The following is a 17463-nucleotide window of genomic DNA, read 5'->3' on the forward strand; positions in this document are numbered from 1 at the left end:
AGAAAAAAAAATTTCAACAGACCTTAAACACGGATCATTAGGCTGGAGAGAAAAGGTCCACCCCTGTGGTTCATTGCGCAAAAGTGACATAATAAAACCAATGCGCTGTGATTCATTCCCAGAGGACCTTGGTCTCAAACGAAAATATAACAAACAAGCATTTTTAAAGGAAAAAAAATCTTGCTGTTTACCATAAAAAACATCAGGCAATCCTACCTTGGGTTCGACAAAATGCTCTCCAGCTACTCACGTGTTGCTGAAGCTCGGCCAACTCCAGAGACAATCCCTGCAGGCGTTGAGCCAAATCCTGGACGGAAACCATACTGATCCCCGAATTTCTTTCCTTTTAGTTTTTTGGGCTGGACATACTGTTATGATCTGCAACATGTACTAAGGAAAGATGGAGAAAGCTGTCCCTACAGTAAGACTAAGCTGAATCCCTATGATGTAGCGGGCTGCCTGTTCCTAGTGAACAGACCCGCCTTAGTCCTCGGCTAGTCTCAACGAAGACCTATAGAATTAAGGTCTGCTTGCGAAAAGCTGAATAACACCCTTTGGTATCACTTGGGATTCATATGTTTGGATCAATCCACACATTTTCTCCTATTGTAATAAATTAAGTACTTTCATGTCATGAAAAAGCAATGGTATCCATTGATACCTGTTAAACATATTCCAAAATTATGCTTGTTTAGGTATACATCTACTGCATTGATCCTTCTGGGATGTTGCATTATATGTACAGTAGTGTTCAAAATAATAGCAGTCCAATATGACTAACCAGATTAATCACTGTTTTTGGTATAAATTATATTACCACATGTCAAACAATTTACCAGTTGGTGCAGTAACATAGTAACATAGTTTTTAAGGTTGAAGGAAGACTAAGTCCATCTAGTTCAACCCATAGCCTAACATGTTGATCCAGAGGAAGGCAAAAAAAAAACCATGTGGCAAACACTAAGCTCCACATTGGGGAAAAATATTCCTTCCTGACTCCATACGACAATCAGACTAGCTCCCTGGATCAACGCCCTATCAAGGAATCTAGTATATATAACCTGTAATATTATACTTTTCAAGAAATGCATCCATGCCCTTCTTAAATTTTAATAGTGAATCACTCATTACAACATCATGCGGCAGAGAGTTCCATAGTCTCACTGCTCTTACAGTAAAGAATCCCCGTCTGTGATTATGATTAAACCTTCTTTCCTCCAGACGTAGAAGATGCCCCCTTGTCCCCGTCTCAGGCCTCAGAGTAAAAAGATCAGTAGAAAGGTCTTTGTACTGTCCCCTCATATACTTGTACATAGTAATAAGATCACCCGTAAGCCTTCTTTTTTCCACACTAAATAACCCCAAGTGTAATAACCTGTCTTGGTATTGCAGACCCCCCAGTCCTCTAATAACCTTGGTCGCTCTTCTCTGCACCCTCTCTAGTTCAGCTATGTCTTTCTTATACACCGGAGACCAAAACTGTACACAGTATTCTAAGTGTGGTCGCACTAATGACTTGTATAGAGGTAAAATTATGTTCTCCTCATGAGCATCTATGCCTCTTTTAATGCATCCCATTATTTTATTTGCCTTTGCAGCAGCTGCCTGACACTGGCCACTAAACGTGAGCTTGTCGTCCACCAATACACCCAGGTCTTTTTCAGTTACAGTTTTGCCCAGTGTTTTACAATTAAGCATATAATTATACATTTTATTTCCTCTTCCCAAGTGCCTTACCTTACATTTATCTCCATTAAAGCTCATTTGCCATTTATCAGCCCAAGCTTCTAGTTTACATAGATCCTCCTGTAATATAAAATTGTCCTCCTCTGTATTGATTACCCTGCAGAGTTTAGTGTCATCTGCAAATATTGAAATATTACTCTGTATGCCCCCTACAAGGTCATTAATAAATATGTTAAAAAGAAGGGGGCCCAATACTGACCCCTGTGGTACCCTACTGTTAACTGAGACCCAGTGTTTTCCATTAATAACCACCATTTGTTTCCTATCACTGAGCCTATTCTTAACCCACATACATATATTTTCCCCTTTCCCCATTGTTTTCATTTTATGTATCAACCTTTTGTGTGGGACCGTATCAAAAGCTTTTGAAAAGTCCATATACACAACATCCACTGCATTTCCTTTGTCCAGTCCAGAACTTGCCTCCTCATAAAAGTTGATCAGATTAGTTTGACAGGAACGGTCCCTCGTAAACCCATGTTGATATTGGGTCTTGAAGTTATTCTTCTTCAGATACTCTAGTATAGCATCTCTTAGGAAACCCTCCAGTAGAGGTTAAGCTTACTGGCCTATAATTTCCAAGTTCAGTTTTTGTCCCCTTTTTGAATATTGGCACCACATTTGCTATACGCCAGTCCTGTGGTACAGACCCTGTTATTATGGAATCTTTAAAGATTAAAAACAATGGTCTATCTATGACGTTACTTAATTCCTGCAGTACTCGCGGGTGTATCCCATCCGTGCCCGGGGATTTGTCAACTTTAGTGGTTTTTAGACGCCGCCATACTTCCTGCTGGGTTAAGCAAGTGATATTTAATGGAGAATTTTTGTTATCACTAATCATGTTTTCTGTCATGCGATTTTCTTGTGTAAATACGGTTGAAAAAAAATCATTTAGCATACTTTCTTTTTCCTCATCCTCATCCAATATTTCACCCAGACTATTTTTAAGGGGGCCAACACTGTCATTTTTTAGTTTCTTACTATTTGTGTAGTAGATTCTAAGAAAACCAACAGACTCCGCATTCTGCATGTTTTTGAGTCTGTGTATTTGAATAATTAATTGTAAGGGGATGTGTTCAAAATGATATTGTGGAGTTCAATTAGTGAGGTCAATCCTTCTATGAAGAAATAGGTGTGAATCAGGTGGCCCCTATTTAAGAGTGAAGCCAGCACATGTTGTACATGCATTTCTTCTGGAGAGCCTGAGAAATATGGTTCGTTCAAGACATTGTTCAGAAGAACAGCGTACTTTGATTGGAAAGGGTAAAACTTATAAAGAAGTGCAGACAATGATAGGCTGTTCAGCTAAAATGATCTCCAATGCTTTAAAATGGAAAGCAAAACCAGAGAGACATGGAAGAAAACAGAAGACTACCATTCCAATGGATCGATGAATAGTAAGAATGGCAAAGGCTCAGCCAATGATCAGCTCCAGGATTATCTAAGACAGTCTCAAGTTACCTGTGAGTACTGTGACAGTTAAAAGACGCCTGTGTGAAGCTAATCTCTTAGCAAGAAGTCCCCGCAAAGTCTCGCTGTTAATAAAAAGACATGTACTAAAGCGGATACAATTTGCCAAAGAACACATTAACTAGCCTAAAGAGAAATGGAAAAACATTTTGTGGACTGATGGAAGTAAAATTGTTCTTTTTGGATCCAAGGGCCGCAGACAGTTCGTCAGACGTCCCCAAAACTCTGCATTCAAACCACAGTACACTCTGAAGACAGTGAAGCATGGTGGTGCAAGCATCATGATATGGGCATGTTTCTCTTACTATGGTGCCAGACCTATTTCAGCAGCAGAAAGGAAGGAAGGGAGACACAGATCCATTACTAGTGGGTAGGCGGAGCCCCATAGGATAGTTCACCTCAGATTTATAAAAAGTGATGACCGGCCCCTCCAGCTTAGGCTCCTCCTTCTCCCATGTTCCTCAGTTTTAAATTTGAGGTCGCAGAGGATAGTCGCTGTCTTTGCAGCTCCTCAGAAGATTTTATTATTTTTATCCGGAGACCTGGACCCCCCGTGGTCTAGAGGTCTCAGGGGGTCTCAGCGCTGCTGGGACCCCCGACCCTCCCCTGGCGGATCTGCGTACCCCCTAAGGAGGTCCCCGCAGAACCCTGCTGGTCCCGGGGGATACAGGGCGGTCCCTGGCGGAGACGCACACCGCTCTTGTGGGGTCCCTGCGTGCTCCGCCGTGGGGGGGAGCAAGGGCCACGGCGCCACACATCCCTGGGGGTCCCTGTGGCGCTCAGCTGGGTAAGTGCTCTTATGGAGTGCTTTCAGCGGCTGCTGTGACTGTATATGTGTTTTTGTGGTGACTGCTGTTTTTTTCGGCTTGCAGGGATTTCTCCTCTGCATGCTGCTCTTGATCCTCGGCGGGCAGGGGAGCGGGGACGGAGGATTTGCGCGCTCTGTTCATATTCGGCGGGGGGGCGTGGCTTAATGTCTCTCTGCTGCCAGTTTGTGACAGGAAGTGCCGGGAAAGCGCGCGCTGGAGATGCCCCAGCCCCTTCTTCTTCCGGCCAGCGTCCATCCTCGTGCTGCGGCTCCTACTCCCTGCTCCCCGCTCTCATCACACCGAGAAGAGCAGTTTCTACGCCTGCTGGTGAGTCTCTCCTGCCTTATAGGCAGAAAGTTCCTTCTACAGCGCAGATCACTTTCCTTATGTCCTAGCTGACAGGGTGTGCTGTATACGGCGCTGCTTCTTCACATGCTGAGATGGCTCTGACACACACCTCACAAAAAGGGTAGTGTGGATCAGTAGCGTTAACCCCTTCTGAACGGGGTCTGGCCCTTCAGGCTGGTAACCCTCTCTGGAGGTGCACCCTTCTGGGATCAGAGGGTGCTTCTCTCTAGTGTGTCAGGTTAACTTTTGCTCTGCAGGCCACTGGGGTAGCTTTTCTCCTTCTAGGAGGAGCTTTAACCCTTCAGTGCCGGGTGATTTTTTGTGCAAGAACAGGCTGTGATAGTGGAATTTACACATCCTTGATCACTGCACCCATTGTAAGGTTATTACCGCCTTATCCGCGACGCTCGCAAATGTATGGGGGCATGTCGGATCAGGGACCAGGGGGTGCGGACCTCTCTCCCGGTCCGCTTCAGGATCGGTCACGCGTATCTGATACGCCGGGGTCTTTAACGGCGTCAGGTTCGACGCTAGTTGGGGGTCTCAGTGATGTTAAGGTGGAGCGCTCACTCGCTCCATTGACAGTCTATCTGACCTCCTGGGTCATTGGGTCTCAACCGACGTCTAGAAGCAAGAAGCGTCTCAGGCCTGTGGCGGTGCCGTCTCCTCCGCGCAGTGCGTCGGAGGCTTCAGAATCGCCGACAGACTCTTCTGGTGAGATCTCCGATTCTGATGAAGAGAATCGGCGGGGTCGCTCTGCTTCGCTTTCGGGCCGCGTGGACGCTTTTGTTGAAGCTATGCGGGAAGCGTTACAACTGTCTGAAGAGGTGACGGAGCGCCCTGGCAAATCGGCCCGGCTGTATCAGGAGTCGCGTCGGGCTCGCTCGACGCTGCCGATGCACGAGGAACTTAACAAGGCGGTGGAGAAAGAACGCCTGTGTCCGGATAAATGTTTCCAAGGGGCGCGGTTGTTTGATGCCCTGTATCCCTGTTCCACGGAAACGATCACTAATTGGGTCCCCTCTCCTGAAGTGGATGTGCCATTGTCTCAGCTGAGCAAATCCTCTTTGCTTCCTGTTAAAGGGAAGGCGAGTCTCCAGGACCCGCTGGACAGAAGGACGGAGTCAGCGGCAAAGTCCATCTATGAGGCTGCGCATCCCGTCCGAGCCCAAGCTAGCTGCCGCTCTGCTGCAGGAGGTCGACTCTCTTCTGCAGCAGGGTGTGGTGATTCCGGTTCCGCCGGAGGACCAGGGAAGGGGGTTTTACTCCAACCTTTTTGTGGTTCCCAAAAAGGAGGACAAGTTTCGCCCTATTCTGGACCTCAAAGATTTGAATTTGCATGTCTGGACCCCAAAATTCCGTATGGAGTCTCTTCGCTCCGTCGTGGCGGTCCTGTCGCAGCACGATTTTTTGGTGTCTATCGACATCCGCGACGCCTATTTACATGTCCCTATCGGCAGGGCTCACCAGCGCTTCCTGCGGTTCGCCATAGGTCAGGCCCATTACCAGTTTGTGGCCCTACCATTCGGGTTGGCCTCGGCGCCCGGGGTTTTTACAAAGATTCTGGCGCCGCTCATGGCGCTCCTTCGAAAGCAAGGAGTTACGATTCTCCCCTACCTGGTCGACCTGTTGATTGTGTCATCCACAGCGGAGGAGGCGGTAATGGCTCGCGATCTCTCCCTTCAGCACCTAGAGGTCTTCGGGTGGCTGGTCAATTGGAAGAAGTTGTCTTTGGAGCCGTCGCAGTCAATCGTGTTCTTGGGGATGCATTTCGACACAGTCCGAGCAGTGGTGTCCCTGCCTCCGGACAAACAAGCGAACCTTCGACACCATGTACAGGTTATGAGGTCGGCGATGGCAATGCCCCTTCGGAAGTGTATGCGCCTTCTGGGTCTGATGGTGGCAGCAATGGAAGCGGTACCTTTTGAACAATTTCATTCCCGGGGTCTCCAAAATCTTATTCTGACCCGTTGGGACCGATTGCCAGCTTCGCTAGATCGCTGTGTCGGTATCTCCCGCAGGGTGCGAGAGTCTCTTGGATGGTGGTTACGTCCGGAGGCTTTATTCCTGGGGAAATCCTTCCTCCTCCCACGGTGGTCGGTCATTACCACCGATGCCAGCCTGACTGGCTGGGGGAGGGTTTGGAACGATCTCTGGGTTCAAGGGGTCTGGTCGTCAGAGGAGTCGTCTCTGCCGATCAGCATCCTGGAGTTGAGGGCGATTTTTCTCTGCCTCCGACATTGGACGATCCCCTTGAGCGGTCTGCCGGTCCGGATTCAACCGGACAATACGACAGCGGTCGCGTATATCAACCATCAGGGCGGGACGAGGAGTCCCAGACTCATGATGGAGGTCTCTCGGATCCTGGTATGGGCTGAGTCCAGGGTCCCAGCCATCTCCGCGATTCACATCCCAGGAGTGCTGAATATCACAGCGGACTTCCTCAGTCGCGAGCAGGTGGATCCCGGAGAATGGAGTCTTCATCCGGAAGTTTTTACACTGCTGTGCTCCCGTTGGGGGACTCCCCAGGTGGACTTGATGGCATCCAGGCTGAACGCCAGGATTCCGACGTTTATGTCCAGGTACAGGGACCCGGAGGCTGTGGCGGTAGATGCTCTGGTGGCCCCGTGGGACCAGTTCGAGCTGATCTACGTGTTTCCGCCGGTATCCTTGCTTCCTCTGGTCATCCGGCGGATCAAACTCGAACGGATTCCGGCAATTTTGGTGGCGCTGGATTGGCCGCGGAGGGCGTGGTATTCAATGCTGGTGTCTCTTCTGGCGGCGCCTCCGTTTCCACTGCCTCTTCGCCCGGACCAGTTATCCCAAGGGCCCATTCGTCACCCGGACCTGAAGTCGCTTCGTTTGATGGCGTGGCACTTGAGACGAAGATCTTGACCCGTTGTGGGTTTTCGGCCGAGGTCATTGCCACCTTACGGGCGGCCAGAGGTCCAGCTACGACCAGGATTTATCACAGAACTTGGGAGGCCTTCTATTCATGGTGTTCTGGATCGTCAAGGAACCTGAGGGTTTTTTCCATTCCCAACTTCTTGGCTTTTCTGCAATGTGGTTTGTCCAAGGGTCTGGCGGTTGGTACCTTGCGGGGTCAGGTATCTGCACTATCTGTGCTTTTTCGGAAGGCTATTGCCTCGCGCAGGGATGTGCGCTCGTTTTTTCGCGGGGTTGCACGTCAGTTTCCGCCTCGAAGGGCGTTTGTGGCTCCTTGGCAGCTTAATCTAGTCTTGGAGGCTCTTCAGCATGGACCGTTTGAGCCTATGGATTCAACTACGCTTTACTTACTTTCTTGGAAAGTGGCCTTCCTGGTGGCGGTCACCTCCTTGAGAAGGGTTTCTGAGTTGGCGGCACTGCCTTGCTCGCCCCCTTTTCTGGAGTTCCACCCGGATCGAGTGGTGCTTCGTACCCGTGGCGATTTTTTGCCTAAAGTGGTGTCGCGTTTCCACGTCAATCAGGACATCGTGTTGCCCTCCCTCTGTCCGAATCCGAAAAGTCCAAAGGAGCGAGCCTTGCACTCGTTGGATTTGGTGCGGGCTTTGAAGTTCTATCTGTCAATCACGCAAGGGTTTCGGAAGTCGGACTCTCTTTTTGTGATTCCTGCTGGTCGTCGGCGTGGTCAGTGGGCCTCCAAGGACACTATAGCTCGGTGGATACGTTCGGCTATCCTGGAAGCGTACCGGCTCAGGGGCGAGCCTTGTCCGGTTAAGGTTCGATCTCATTCCACGAGAGCTGTTGGTTCGTCGTGGGCTTTTCATCAGGGGGCTTCGGCAGCGCAGCTCTGCTGGGCGGCTACCTGGCGCTCCGTTCACACTTTTACTAAATTTTATAAAGTGGACGTGAGTGCTTCCGCCGATGCGGCCTTGGGACGCAGGGTCCTGCAGGCGGCGGTGGTTTAAGTTATCTCTTTATCTAGTTTCGGCGCTTGTTGCGCGCTTGACTAAGTTGTTGGGGTATTGGCGATTCTGCCACTGTTTCCCACCCTTGAGTTCTGGACTGCTTTGGGACGTCCCACTAGTAATGGATCTTTCAGCGGCAGAAGGGAAGGAAGGGAGACACAGATCCATTACTAGTGGGACGTCCCAAAGCAGTCAACCTCTTCAAGAATTTTAATATATGCAAACTGGTCCATGATGCCTGATATGCGGTAAAGACGGATTTTGGTAAGACCTTACCTGTAAAATCCTTTTCAGCGAAGGAAGGAAGGGAGACACAGCACCCTCCCAGGGCAGAAGTGCATTATTGTTTTTCCAGATGCGGCGCGACTCCTCTCTGATGGCGGTCATCGGGACTGGGGTCGGCGCGCTAGGGCTCTGTTCCAACATTGCCAGCTCATCGCAGTTGTCAGGTCCAGTGACTAGTGCCTGGGACTGTGTGTTCTTTCTGTTATATGCATAACCTGTTCTCTCACATTTCTGATTTTTCAGAAGGGGTTGTGTTGTTCCGCTGGTGTTGTCTGCTCTTCCTTAGCTTGTGTACGAACTGAGGAACATGGGAGTAGGAGGAGCCTAAGCTGGAGGGGCCGGTCGTCACTTTTTATAAATCTGAGGTAAACTATCCTATGGGGCTCCGCCTACCCACTAGTAACGGATCTGTGTCTCCCTTCCTTCCTTCGCTGAAAAGGATTTTACAGGTAAGGCTTACCAAAATCCGTCTTTACCGCATATCAGGCATCATGGACCAGTTTGCATATATTAAAATTCTTGAAGAGGTCATGTTGCCTTACGTTGAAGAGGATATGCCCTTGAAATGGGTGTTTCAACAAGACAACGACCCTAAACACACCAGTAAACAAGCAAAATCTTGGTTCGAGTTCAACAAAATTGAGGTTATGGAGTGGCCAGCCTAATCCCCGGACCTTAATCTGACAGAACACTTGTGGGGTGACATCAGAAATGCTGTATCTGAGGCAAAGCCAACAAATGCCAAAAAAATTGTGGGATGCAGTCAAAACATCCTGGGCTGGAATAACAGTTGACCGGTGCCAGAAGTTGGTTGACTCTATGCAACATGATGTGAAGCAGTTCTAAAAAACTGTGGGTATACAACTAAATATTAGGTTAATGATTCACAGGAATGCTAAATCCTCAAAAAAAGTACATATTGTGAGTCTGTAAAGGAATGCAGACACTGCTATTTTTTAGAAGAGCCCAATGTTCATTTTTTGTTAATTTCTGTAAAGTAGTTAAAAATTATATACATTTCTCTTTGTGTTTTGAATTAGAAAAGTGTGCAATGTTCCCAATGCATGGAAATAAAAACTAGTATAAAGATTTTCTCATGTTTTTGAGCACACTGCTATCATTTTGAACACTACTGTATATGTCAGATGTATGGCCCGAACATGATGGGAACAGAGCATAGCGGCTATTTAAATGAGGGCTTATTTGACCCTGTGATTAGTAAGTTTACAGTAAATGTGAAAGTTTATATGTCATGCTCTCTGAATGTTTAACCAAAGGGAATCTGCAGAAATAAAGTTGAATAACATTGGTCCGAGTGCAATCCGATTTTTTAATTGATTGCGCTCGTCCGATTTATACGCTAGTCTGAGCGAGCCCTAACAGTGACAGAATGGTACAGAGGGGAGTGGATCTTGCCCTCTCGTGATTACAATCTACAGGGTAATAGGGAGGAGATAGTAGTAGGTTAAGGGGCTACAGCAGCTCCGGTGGTGGTGAGTTGACAGTGTGGTTATTGCAGGCTGTAGGCTTTCCTGAAGAGATGAATCAGACATGCTAAGGCACTGAGTTCTAGAGGATGGGGGAAGCTTGGGAAAAGTCTTGGAGGCAATTAGATGAGGACGATGGATAGAAGGTCTTCTGAGAACTGGAAATTACATGTAGGAAGGTATCTGGAGATTAGTTTGGAGATGTATTAGGGAGACAGATTATGGAAGGCTTTTTAAGTCATTGCTAATAATTTCAACTTCATTCACTGGGGAATTGGAAACCAGTGAAGGGATTGGCAGCGGCAGAGGAGTAGCGATGGTAGAGGTGGATTAATCGGGCAGCAGAATTAAGAATATAGACTGGAGGGGTGCAAGCTGTGCAGACTTAGTCGCCCGTTCATTTGGTAAAATGTTCTCAAAGGGCTAATAGGTGATCTCTTCAAAAGTTGTGTTTGACATGATCATCTGATCTCTAGAGTAGTATCCTTTAAAAAATATACATTCTCATAAAATAGAAAGCAAATTACTAAAGAAGATGTCTTTATAAATACATTCCTAAATACTTTTAATCACAGGAATTGTGTCTAGGAGAGTAATTACTATAACATTAAAATGGCCACCACCTTGTTACAATGACAGAAACCTGTCTTAGCCTGCAAGCTTTTGCAGTAGAAGCTGTGCACCCTGCCTCCCCCCTAAACAAAGGCAACTCACACTGCTAACCCCCTTGTCTTCCTAATTGACAGTACATGCATGGTATAGGTTCCTCCCATGTTATCCATAATAACATTTTCTTTAGTGGTTTGGTTGTTGTTCTATTCCCAGAGAACCCCTGGAATGAGGATCATCAACCAAACAGTTCAGATTTACTAGGTCATATACCTGTTTTTTACAGTTCTTTAAAGAGGTATTTCAATCTTGTACATTTATGGCATATTTAAAGGATATGCTATAAATATATAGTATAAGCGGGTTCAACCAATGGAACTTGCATCTATATTGAGAACAGGGCCCTAACGCTTACAGTCGTCAGACAGTAGGTGGTCGGAATCTGTATTCATCTGTGTGGATATTTTAACCTCCAATCGTGCGCGAGGGGGGCTGGGTCCTGAGATAGATGCAGGTTACATTGTTGGGATCCATATCTACTATATATTTATGGCACTTGGGCACTGATTAATCAAAGCTTTTACATCTGAAAGCTGGAGTAAACAGCTTTGAAAAGCCACAAGATTTTTGAGCAACGTGACATTGCGCAAAATGCTTGCAACCTTTATTGTTTTCGCGCCAGTGTCTTCCAGCTCTGCCAAATTAGGATGGGATGGAACGTGATGCCACAGCTCATCTAATTCATGACCAGCTGTGGCATTTCTTAAAACAAAAATCTTACTCCTGTCACCGACTGGAGTAAGATTTGTGGAGAGGTGCATGGGAGCGCACATCTCTTGTCAGATGCTCCTGATTCTTTAAGCCTTGTGCGCCTCTTAATGAATCAGGAGCATTTGACTCTAGAATGCCATATGATCAAGACCGGTGTGAAATTCAGTCTTGGTGAATTGGAGCCATACTTTGGATATGCCATAAATGCCATAAATATATGAGATGGGAATATTCTTTTATCTAGCTTCTCAAGAAGAGAATATTGTTAGGATCACATGAACTTCACTAAAGCAAACGCACAGCCCTCCATGTGCTCGCCAGAAGTAGCCTGACTGCCATTAGGTACCGAGATGAGATCCTCAGACTCCTTGTGAGACCATATGCTGGTGCGGTTGGCTCTGGGTTCCTCCTAATGCAGGACAATGCCAGACCTCATGTGGCTGGAGTGTGTCAGCCGTTCCTGCAAGATGAAGGCATTGAAGCTATGGACTGGCCCCCTCGTTCCCTAGACCTGAATCCGATTGAGCACATCTGGGACATCATGTCTCGCTCCATCCACCAACGTCACATTGCAGCACAGACTCTCCAGGAGTTGGCGGATGCTTTAGTCCAGATCTGGGAGGAGATCCCACAGGAGACCATCCGCAACCTCATCAGGAGCATGCCCAGGCGTTGTAGGGAGGTCATACAGGCACGTGGAGGCCACACACAATACTGAGCCTCATTTTGACTTGTTTTAAGGACATTACATCAAAGTTGGATCAGCCTGTAGTGTGTTTTTCCACTTTAATGTAGTGGTGACTCCAAATCCAGGCCTCCAGTGTTTAATAAATTTGATTTCCATTGATGATTTTTGTGTGATTTTGTTGTCAGCACATTCAACTTTGTACATAAAGTATTCAATGAGAATATTTCATTCATTCAGACCTAGGATGTGCTATTTGAGTGTTCCCTTTATTTTTTTGAGCAGTGTACTTGCAAATAACAATATATAAGTATTCCACATAAATATTAGTATACATTGTTTAAAATAATGTTTTTTCTTTTAAAACAAAGAGAAATATAAAAATGACTCCCGAGAGCTGGAGTCTATTTTCCTATGTCTATTAATAGTAGCTGGGCCTTTAGCATAACCCAGAGCAACTCTAGCTAAGCAGTACTTGCTGTGCTCTTCAGATAATGTCTGTTTCCCATGCCCTCTGTTGGATAAACCAGCTTTTCTCAAGTTTTAAAGCCATATGATTGTTCTATGAAACCCCCATTCTCTAGCGCAGACTGTGAGAAACAGGCATTGTGCTTGCTTTTGGGTAGAGGCTGAAGGTTGTGACGTCAGCAGAGGTTCCTGCAATGATTCATCAGCTGTAATGTGATCCTTGTCGGTTGCATTTCGTATAAATAATGGAAAGTCGCTCTCCATGGAGACTTTGTGCACACACAACACCTTTTTCATCATCCCAATTATAAGTCACACCTGTTCTTCAGACTGTACTCATCCTATTAGGGAAAGGCAGGTCCTGGCAGTGTTAAGCTTCTATGTATGTATCTGCGGTTGGAAAATACTATCCCACATTCTTATGCACAAATAGTTGCTTTAGTACAATAGCAAAACCCACCGTCCAAATAGTATGAATAAACACACACACAATTATATCAGTGGTTGTAAGATCACTATATATAGCAAACTTTATATAGACAGGGTTAATGAAAGTGCCGATGGGTTTATTATGTATAATTATATCATGTTGTAATTTTGCAAAGGCCCTTATTACATGTTATAGATGTCCTCATAAGGCATAGTTCACTCTTGATGCTAGTGGGTTCCTCCCCAAACAAGCTACACAAAATCGGCATATTATAGTTGTTTTTTGGCCCCAGTGAGAAATTTGAATGTATCCTAGTGGACTTGCCTTTTTCAATCAATGATTTTTAGCCATTTTGCATATCCTAGTTGTTTGTGATCAGCGTTGGCTATTTATTTTAATCCAATTAAAAGGAATCTGTAATAGGTTTTTGCTACCCCATCTGAGAGCAACATGAAGTAGAGGTAGAGACCCTGATTCCAGCTAAATATGTCACTTACTGGGCTGCTTGCTGTAGTTTTGATAAAATCACTGTTTGATCTGCTGCATATCTATAGGTTCTCTGAATGCTGAGCTCTGTATAACCCCACCCATACCACTGGTTAGCAGATTTCTGTGTTCACTGTACATAGGCAGAAAGCAGCCAATCAGTGGTGGGGGTGGATTTAGACAGAGCTCATGAATATGGAGGACTACATGGCAGCAGGTTCCTACTCCTCTGGTGATAATCTTCTGCTGATAATACGGTTATCACATTGATACACATCAGCAGATCACCTGTATCTAGCAGAAATGCTCCTGTACTATGAGCGCCGACCACTAGGTGGTGCTCATAGTCATCTTTACATGACAACCACTGGTGTCTGCTGCAGACCCAGGGTTGTTATGACCACCCATCGGTGACCCGCGATCACGTGATGGGGTCACCGATGGTTGGGGTAAGTGACGCGCTGCCGGCGCGGCAATGTTAAATGCCGCAGTCAGAGATTGACAGCGGCATTTAACATGTTAACAGCCGCGGGTGGATCGCGATTCCACCCACGGCTGTTGCGGGCACATGTCAGCTGTAATAATCAGCTGACATGTGCCCGGTTCAGTGCGGGCTCAGCGCCGGAGCCCTCACTGAACCGGGGGTGCTGGCCTGGGGCGTACTAATACGCCCTGGGCCAGTAAAGGGTTAAAGTAAATTTGTCAGTAGAATCAATCTTTCTACCTGTCTATATTGGCACGCAGGTCATAGAAAGTTGAATAACATGATATCTTGATAGCTGTGATCTGATGTCTTGTTCCAAAGAATCCATGTTGTTCTTAATATGTACAGTAAATGAGGTGTTAAGATCTATGGGCTGGACACAGATCTCCCCGAGAATTGGCCTCCAGAATTTATCTTAAATGAATGGAGACGTTACCAGTGTGAGACATGTAATGACTGACAGTCTCACACTGGTAACACCCCCTTTCACTTAAAATAATCTCTGGAGACAGATTCTCATACAGATCAGTGTCCGGCCCATAGTCCTGAACAGCTCGTTTACATATAAGAAAAACGTGGATTTCTCTAGAATAAGACATCGGATCGCAGATACCAAGGTATCATATTATTCAGCTTCGTATGATCTGTGTGTCCATATAGACGGCTTAGTGGGGTTGATCCTACTGACATATTCCCTTTAAGTAGCTGAATGCCATCCTGTGACTGCACATCCGCCAGTTCAGTATACAGCTGACTGTGCTAAAAAGCAAGGAAAAATCATTACAGTTTAGAAAATTTGACTTTACAAGTTCTCTAATTGTTGTTTTGTTTGTTTTTGTCTTTCTTTAATGACAGAAATTAAGAGAAAAGCAAAAATCTATACGGGAAAGCCATGGGCCTAACATGAAACAAGTGAAAATGTGGAAAGATTTTGAACAACTGATGGAATGTAAGAAAATGTGTTTTCTGAAACCTCAAAATCAGTCTTCAACTGAGCGCATTATTCAAGAAGGAGGAGAAGACCGGCTCATCTTATAAACACTTGTAAATTTTCAGATGTCCTTACACTATATCTACATGATGGATTCCAATGTATTTGTGTGCACAAAAAATATCTTTGTAGAATATAGTTTAGCCTGAATTAGATCTGGTGTATCTTGTTCCCTGATACTCTCCTCTCTAGCGCAGTCCCCAGTAGTTCATGCAGCTGATCGAGCATTTTATACACATAGATGATCTGAAAATGTGTAAATGATCTGACCTGCTCTTCATGGGGCCTAGTAAACAGTTGATTTATCTGAAATTGGTTTTCCAAGTAGTTAACACAGATGTGTCAGGAGCATAACAGGTACTAATGACAATAAGCCCAAAGGCAGTGGGAGAACGTCATTTCTTGTCATACAATGATGCTTGTCAAACAATAGCGTGTATAGTAAAAGAGCTTGCATGCCAATACAGGAGAGAAACCAGTATGTATTTGTCTGAAAATGTTCATGTCCTATTGCTTCTACCCCTGCTTATGTGTACGCTGTATTTTCAGTTAGATCTGTGTGTTTACTGATCAGCATTAAAACTATTTTTTTCTAATCACATAACAGTAGTTAAATAAATGATGGCAATTCTATTTATTTCTAAGAGAAACACCAATTAAAGTGAGTTTTCTGTACTAACTATTAATGGAACGTTTGTCTAACTAGATTTCTTGTTTTTTTTCCTAACACGTTATCACCAGTTTCATTCCTAGTCACAAGCCATTTTAGGTATTGGTAACCAACATTGACCCATAGAGGTGCTTCCTGTTCTTTACATATGTGAATTTGCAATGAACTGAAGACAAATTATAACGGAGCGGACATCCACCCATGGCAGCTTTGCAACATATTTTCATGCATACATCTGCTAATATGTAGGCGTTTTCACGGAAAATGGTGATCTTTCTATTGCTTGTCGGCAGTCTTTTATGATTCCTAGTACTTGCTCTGCCAGTGGAGTCGTTCATTATTTCTGAACCACAACATGGTCTTCAGGTTTATATGCAGTCCATGTAGTGGACTTGAAGTGAATTGACTTGGGGCATGTGCACCTAACATCTTTTAGATGCCAGCATACCTGCATAGTTTTTAAAGTGGAAGACCCTTCAGGGAAATGCCATCTTCTTTGCGGCTGCTTTGCTAACTGTTTTTTTTATTTCATATATAAGATAGTGGTGGCTTCCAAGTGGTAGCCGCCTGAAGAAAAGTAGTTTCTTTTAGTCGCTTTATAGTTTTGAAGTTTGGAGCATTTAAAAGAAGTGAAAAAAAGAAGGAACATATGCACAGCAGGTCGTTTTGACATTGCTGTACATATGTTTTTCTTGTGGTTTTTAAGCGCTTTTTCAGGTGTGTTTCAAGCAGAATCCACCTGAAAAAGACATTATGTGCACATACACTTACAACCTACAGACAAAGATAAAAACTTAGAATGCTTTTGTGACTTTATACACATATATTTATTCTGCCTTTAGTTTCAGTAACTTCTTGTCAGCCAATGTTGGTTGGTTGTTTGTGCATAAACAAATATCAATGGTGGCTTGATTGATAAATACTGCTTGTAGTTTCATGTTCAAAACTATTGCCTGCCTAGAATACAGCTCCTGTGAGAGCCATTGCGAGGGATCTATGCTGGGAAAATAAATTCCGGTGGAAAACGTCCAACTATTTTCTAATGACTTTTTATAGTTTGCAAAATCATTTAATGTAAACTCCCATTTAGAGTTGTGAACAGTCTGTATCTGTTCCAATACTAGCCACCATAGCAAGAGTGGATCACACCATATGCAGCTATACAAGTGGTCTGCAACAGATAGTTCTCAAATTTCTGTGAAGCTACAAATTTGTGCTTTCTGTGGAAGCTGAAAATTGTAGTGGCAGGCTTTGGTTTGCAGAACAGTAGTCACATTTTTAAATGTCTAATATTTTTTTCTTCTAAAACCTGCCCCAAAATAGCCAAAAAGTAAAAAAAATATATATATTTATGCTCAATAGCTGATTCTCTTCCGTAGCACTCCAGGTTCCCTGTCGGTCTTCGAGCCTTTTCTTCTGGTGGGGACATTATGTCAGTGGCCACTGCTTTAAAACGCATCACCAATGCGAGAAGAGACGAGTAAAGAGATTCTCAAGTGATCTACTTGGCATACGGGCAAGTAAGGTGTTATTCTCCAGTGATGATATAGCTGAGGATAGAACGTACTAAATATTAGGCATTTCATTCAGGTATTCACGAGCAGGTAAACGAGAACAAACTTTCCTTCGGACACTTGTTCACCAATTATCTTCTCAACTAAATGAATCATAAAGGGTTGTCCTCTACTGGACCACCCCAACTTAATCCATTCTGGAGCTGAATTAAAATAAAAACAATGTATGCTCATCTACTTGAGTGTGCTGTTCCAGTGATGTCCGTACCGCTGTTCATAGCAGTGACGTGACTTTGTTG

General features: G+C 45.0%; 1 protein-coding gene across 2 annotated transcripts in view; it reads left to right on the forward strand.

Annotated features, from left to right (window-relative positions):
- IFT81 (intraflagellar transport 81) overlaps window positions 1-15660 on the forward strand; it is a 219388-nt gene extending 203728 nt beyond the window's left edge. For both annotated transcript variants that reach the window (XM_073676298.1, XM_073676299.1), the window contains one exon: window positions 14845-15660. In XM_073676298.1, coding sequence (XP_073532399.1) covers window positions 14845-15027 — 183 coding nt within the window. In that variant the 3' untranslated portion in view covers window positions 15028-15660. The remainder of the gene's footprint in view (window positions 1-14844) is intronic.
- Window positions 15661-17463: the final 1803 nt, after the last annotated feature.

This window comes from Phyllobates terribilis, unplaced genomic scaffold (genome assembly GCF_046119375.1).
Source record: "Phyllobates terribilis strain yellow unplaced genomic scaffold, ASM4611937v1 Scaffold_1__5_contigs__length_1240528914, whole genome shotgun sequence".
NCBI classification, from domain to species: Eukaryota; Metazoa; Chordata; class Amphibia; order Anura; family Dendrobatidae; genus Phyllobates; species Phyllobates terribilis.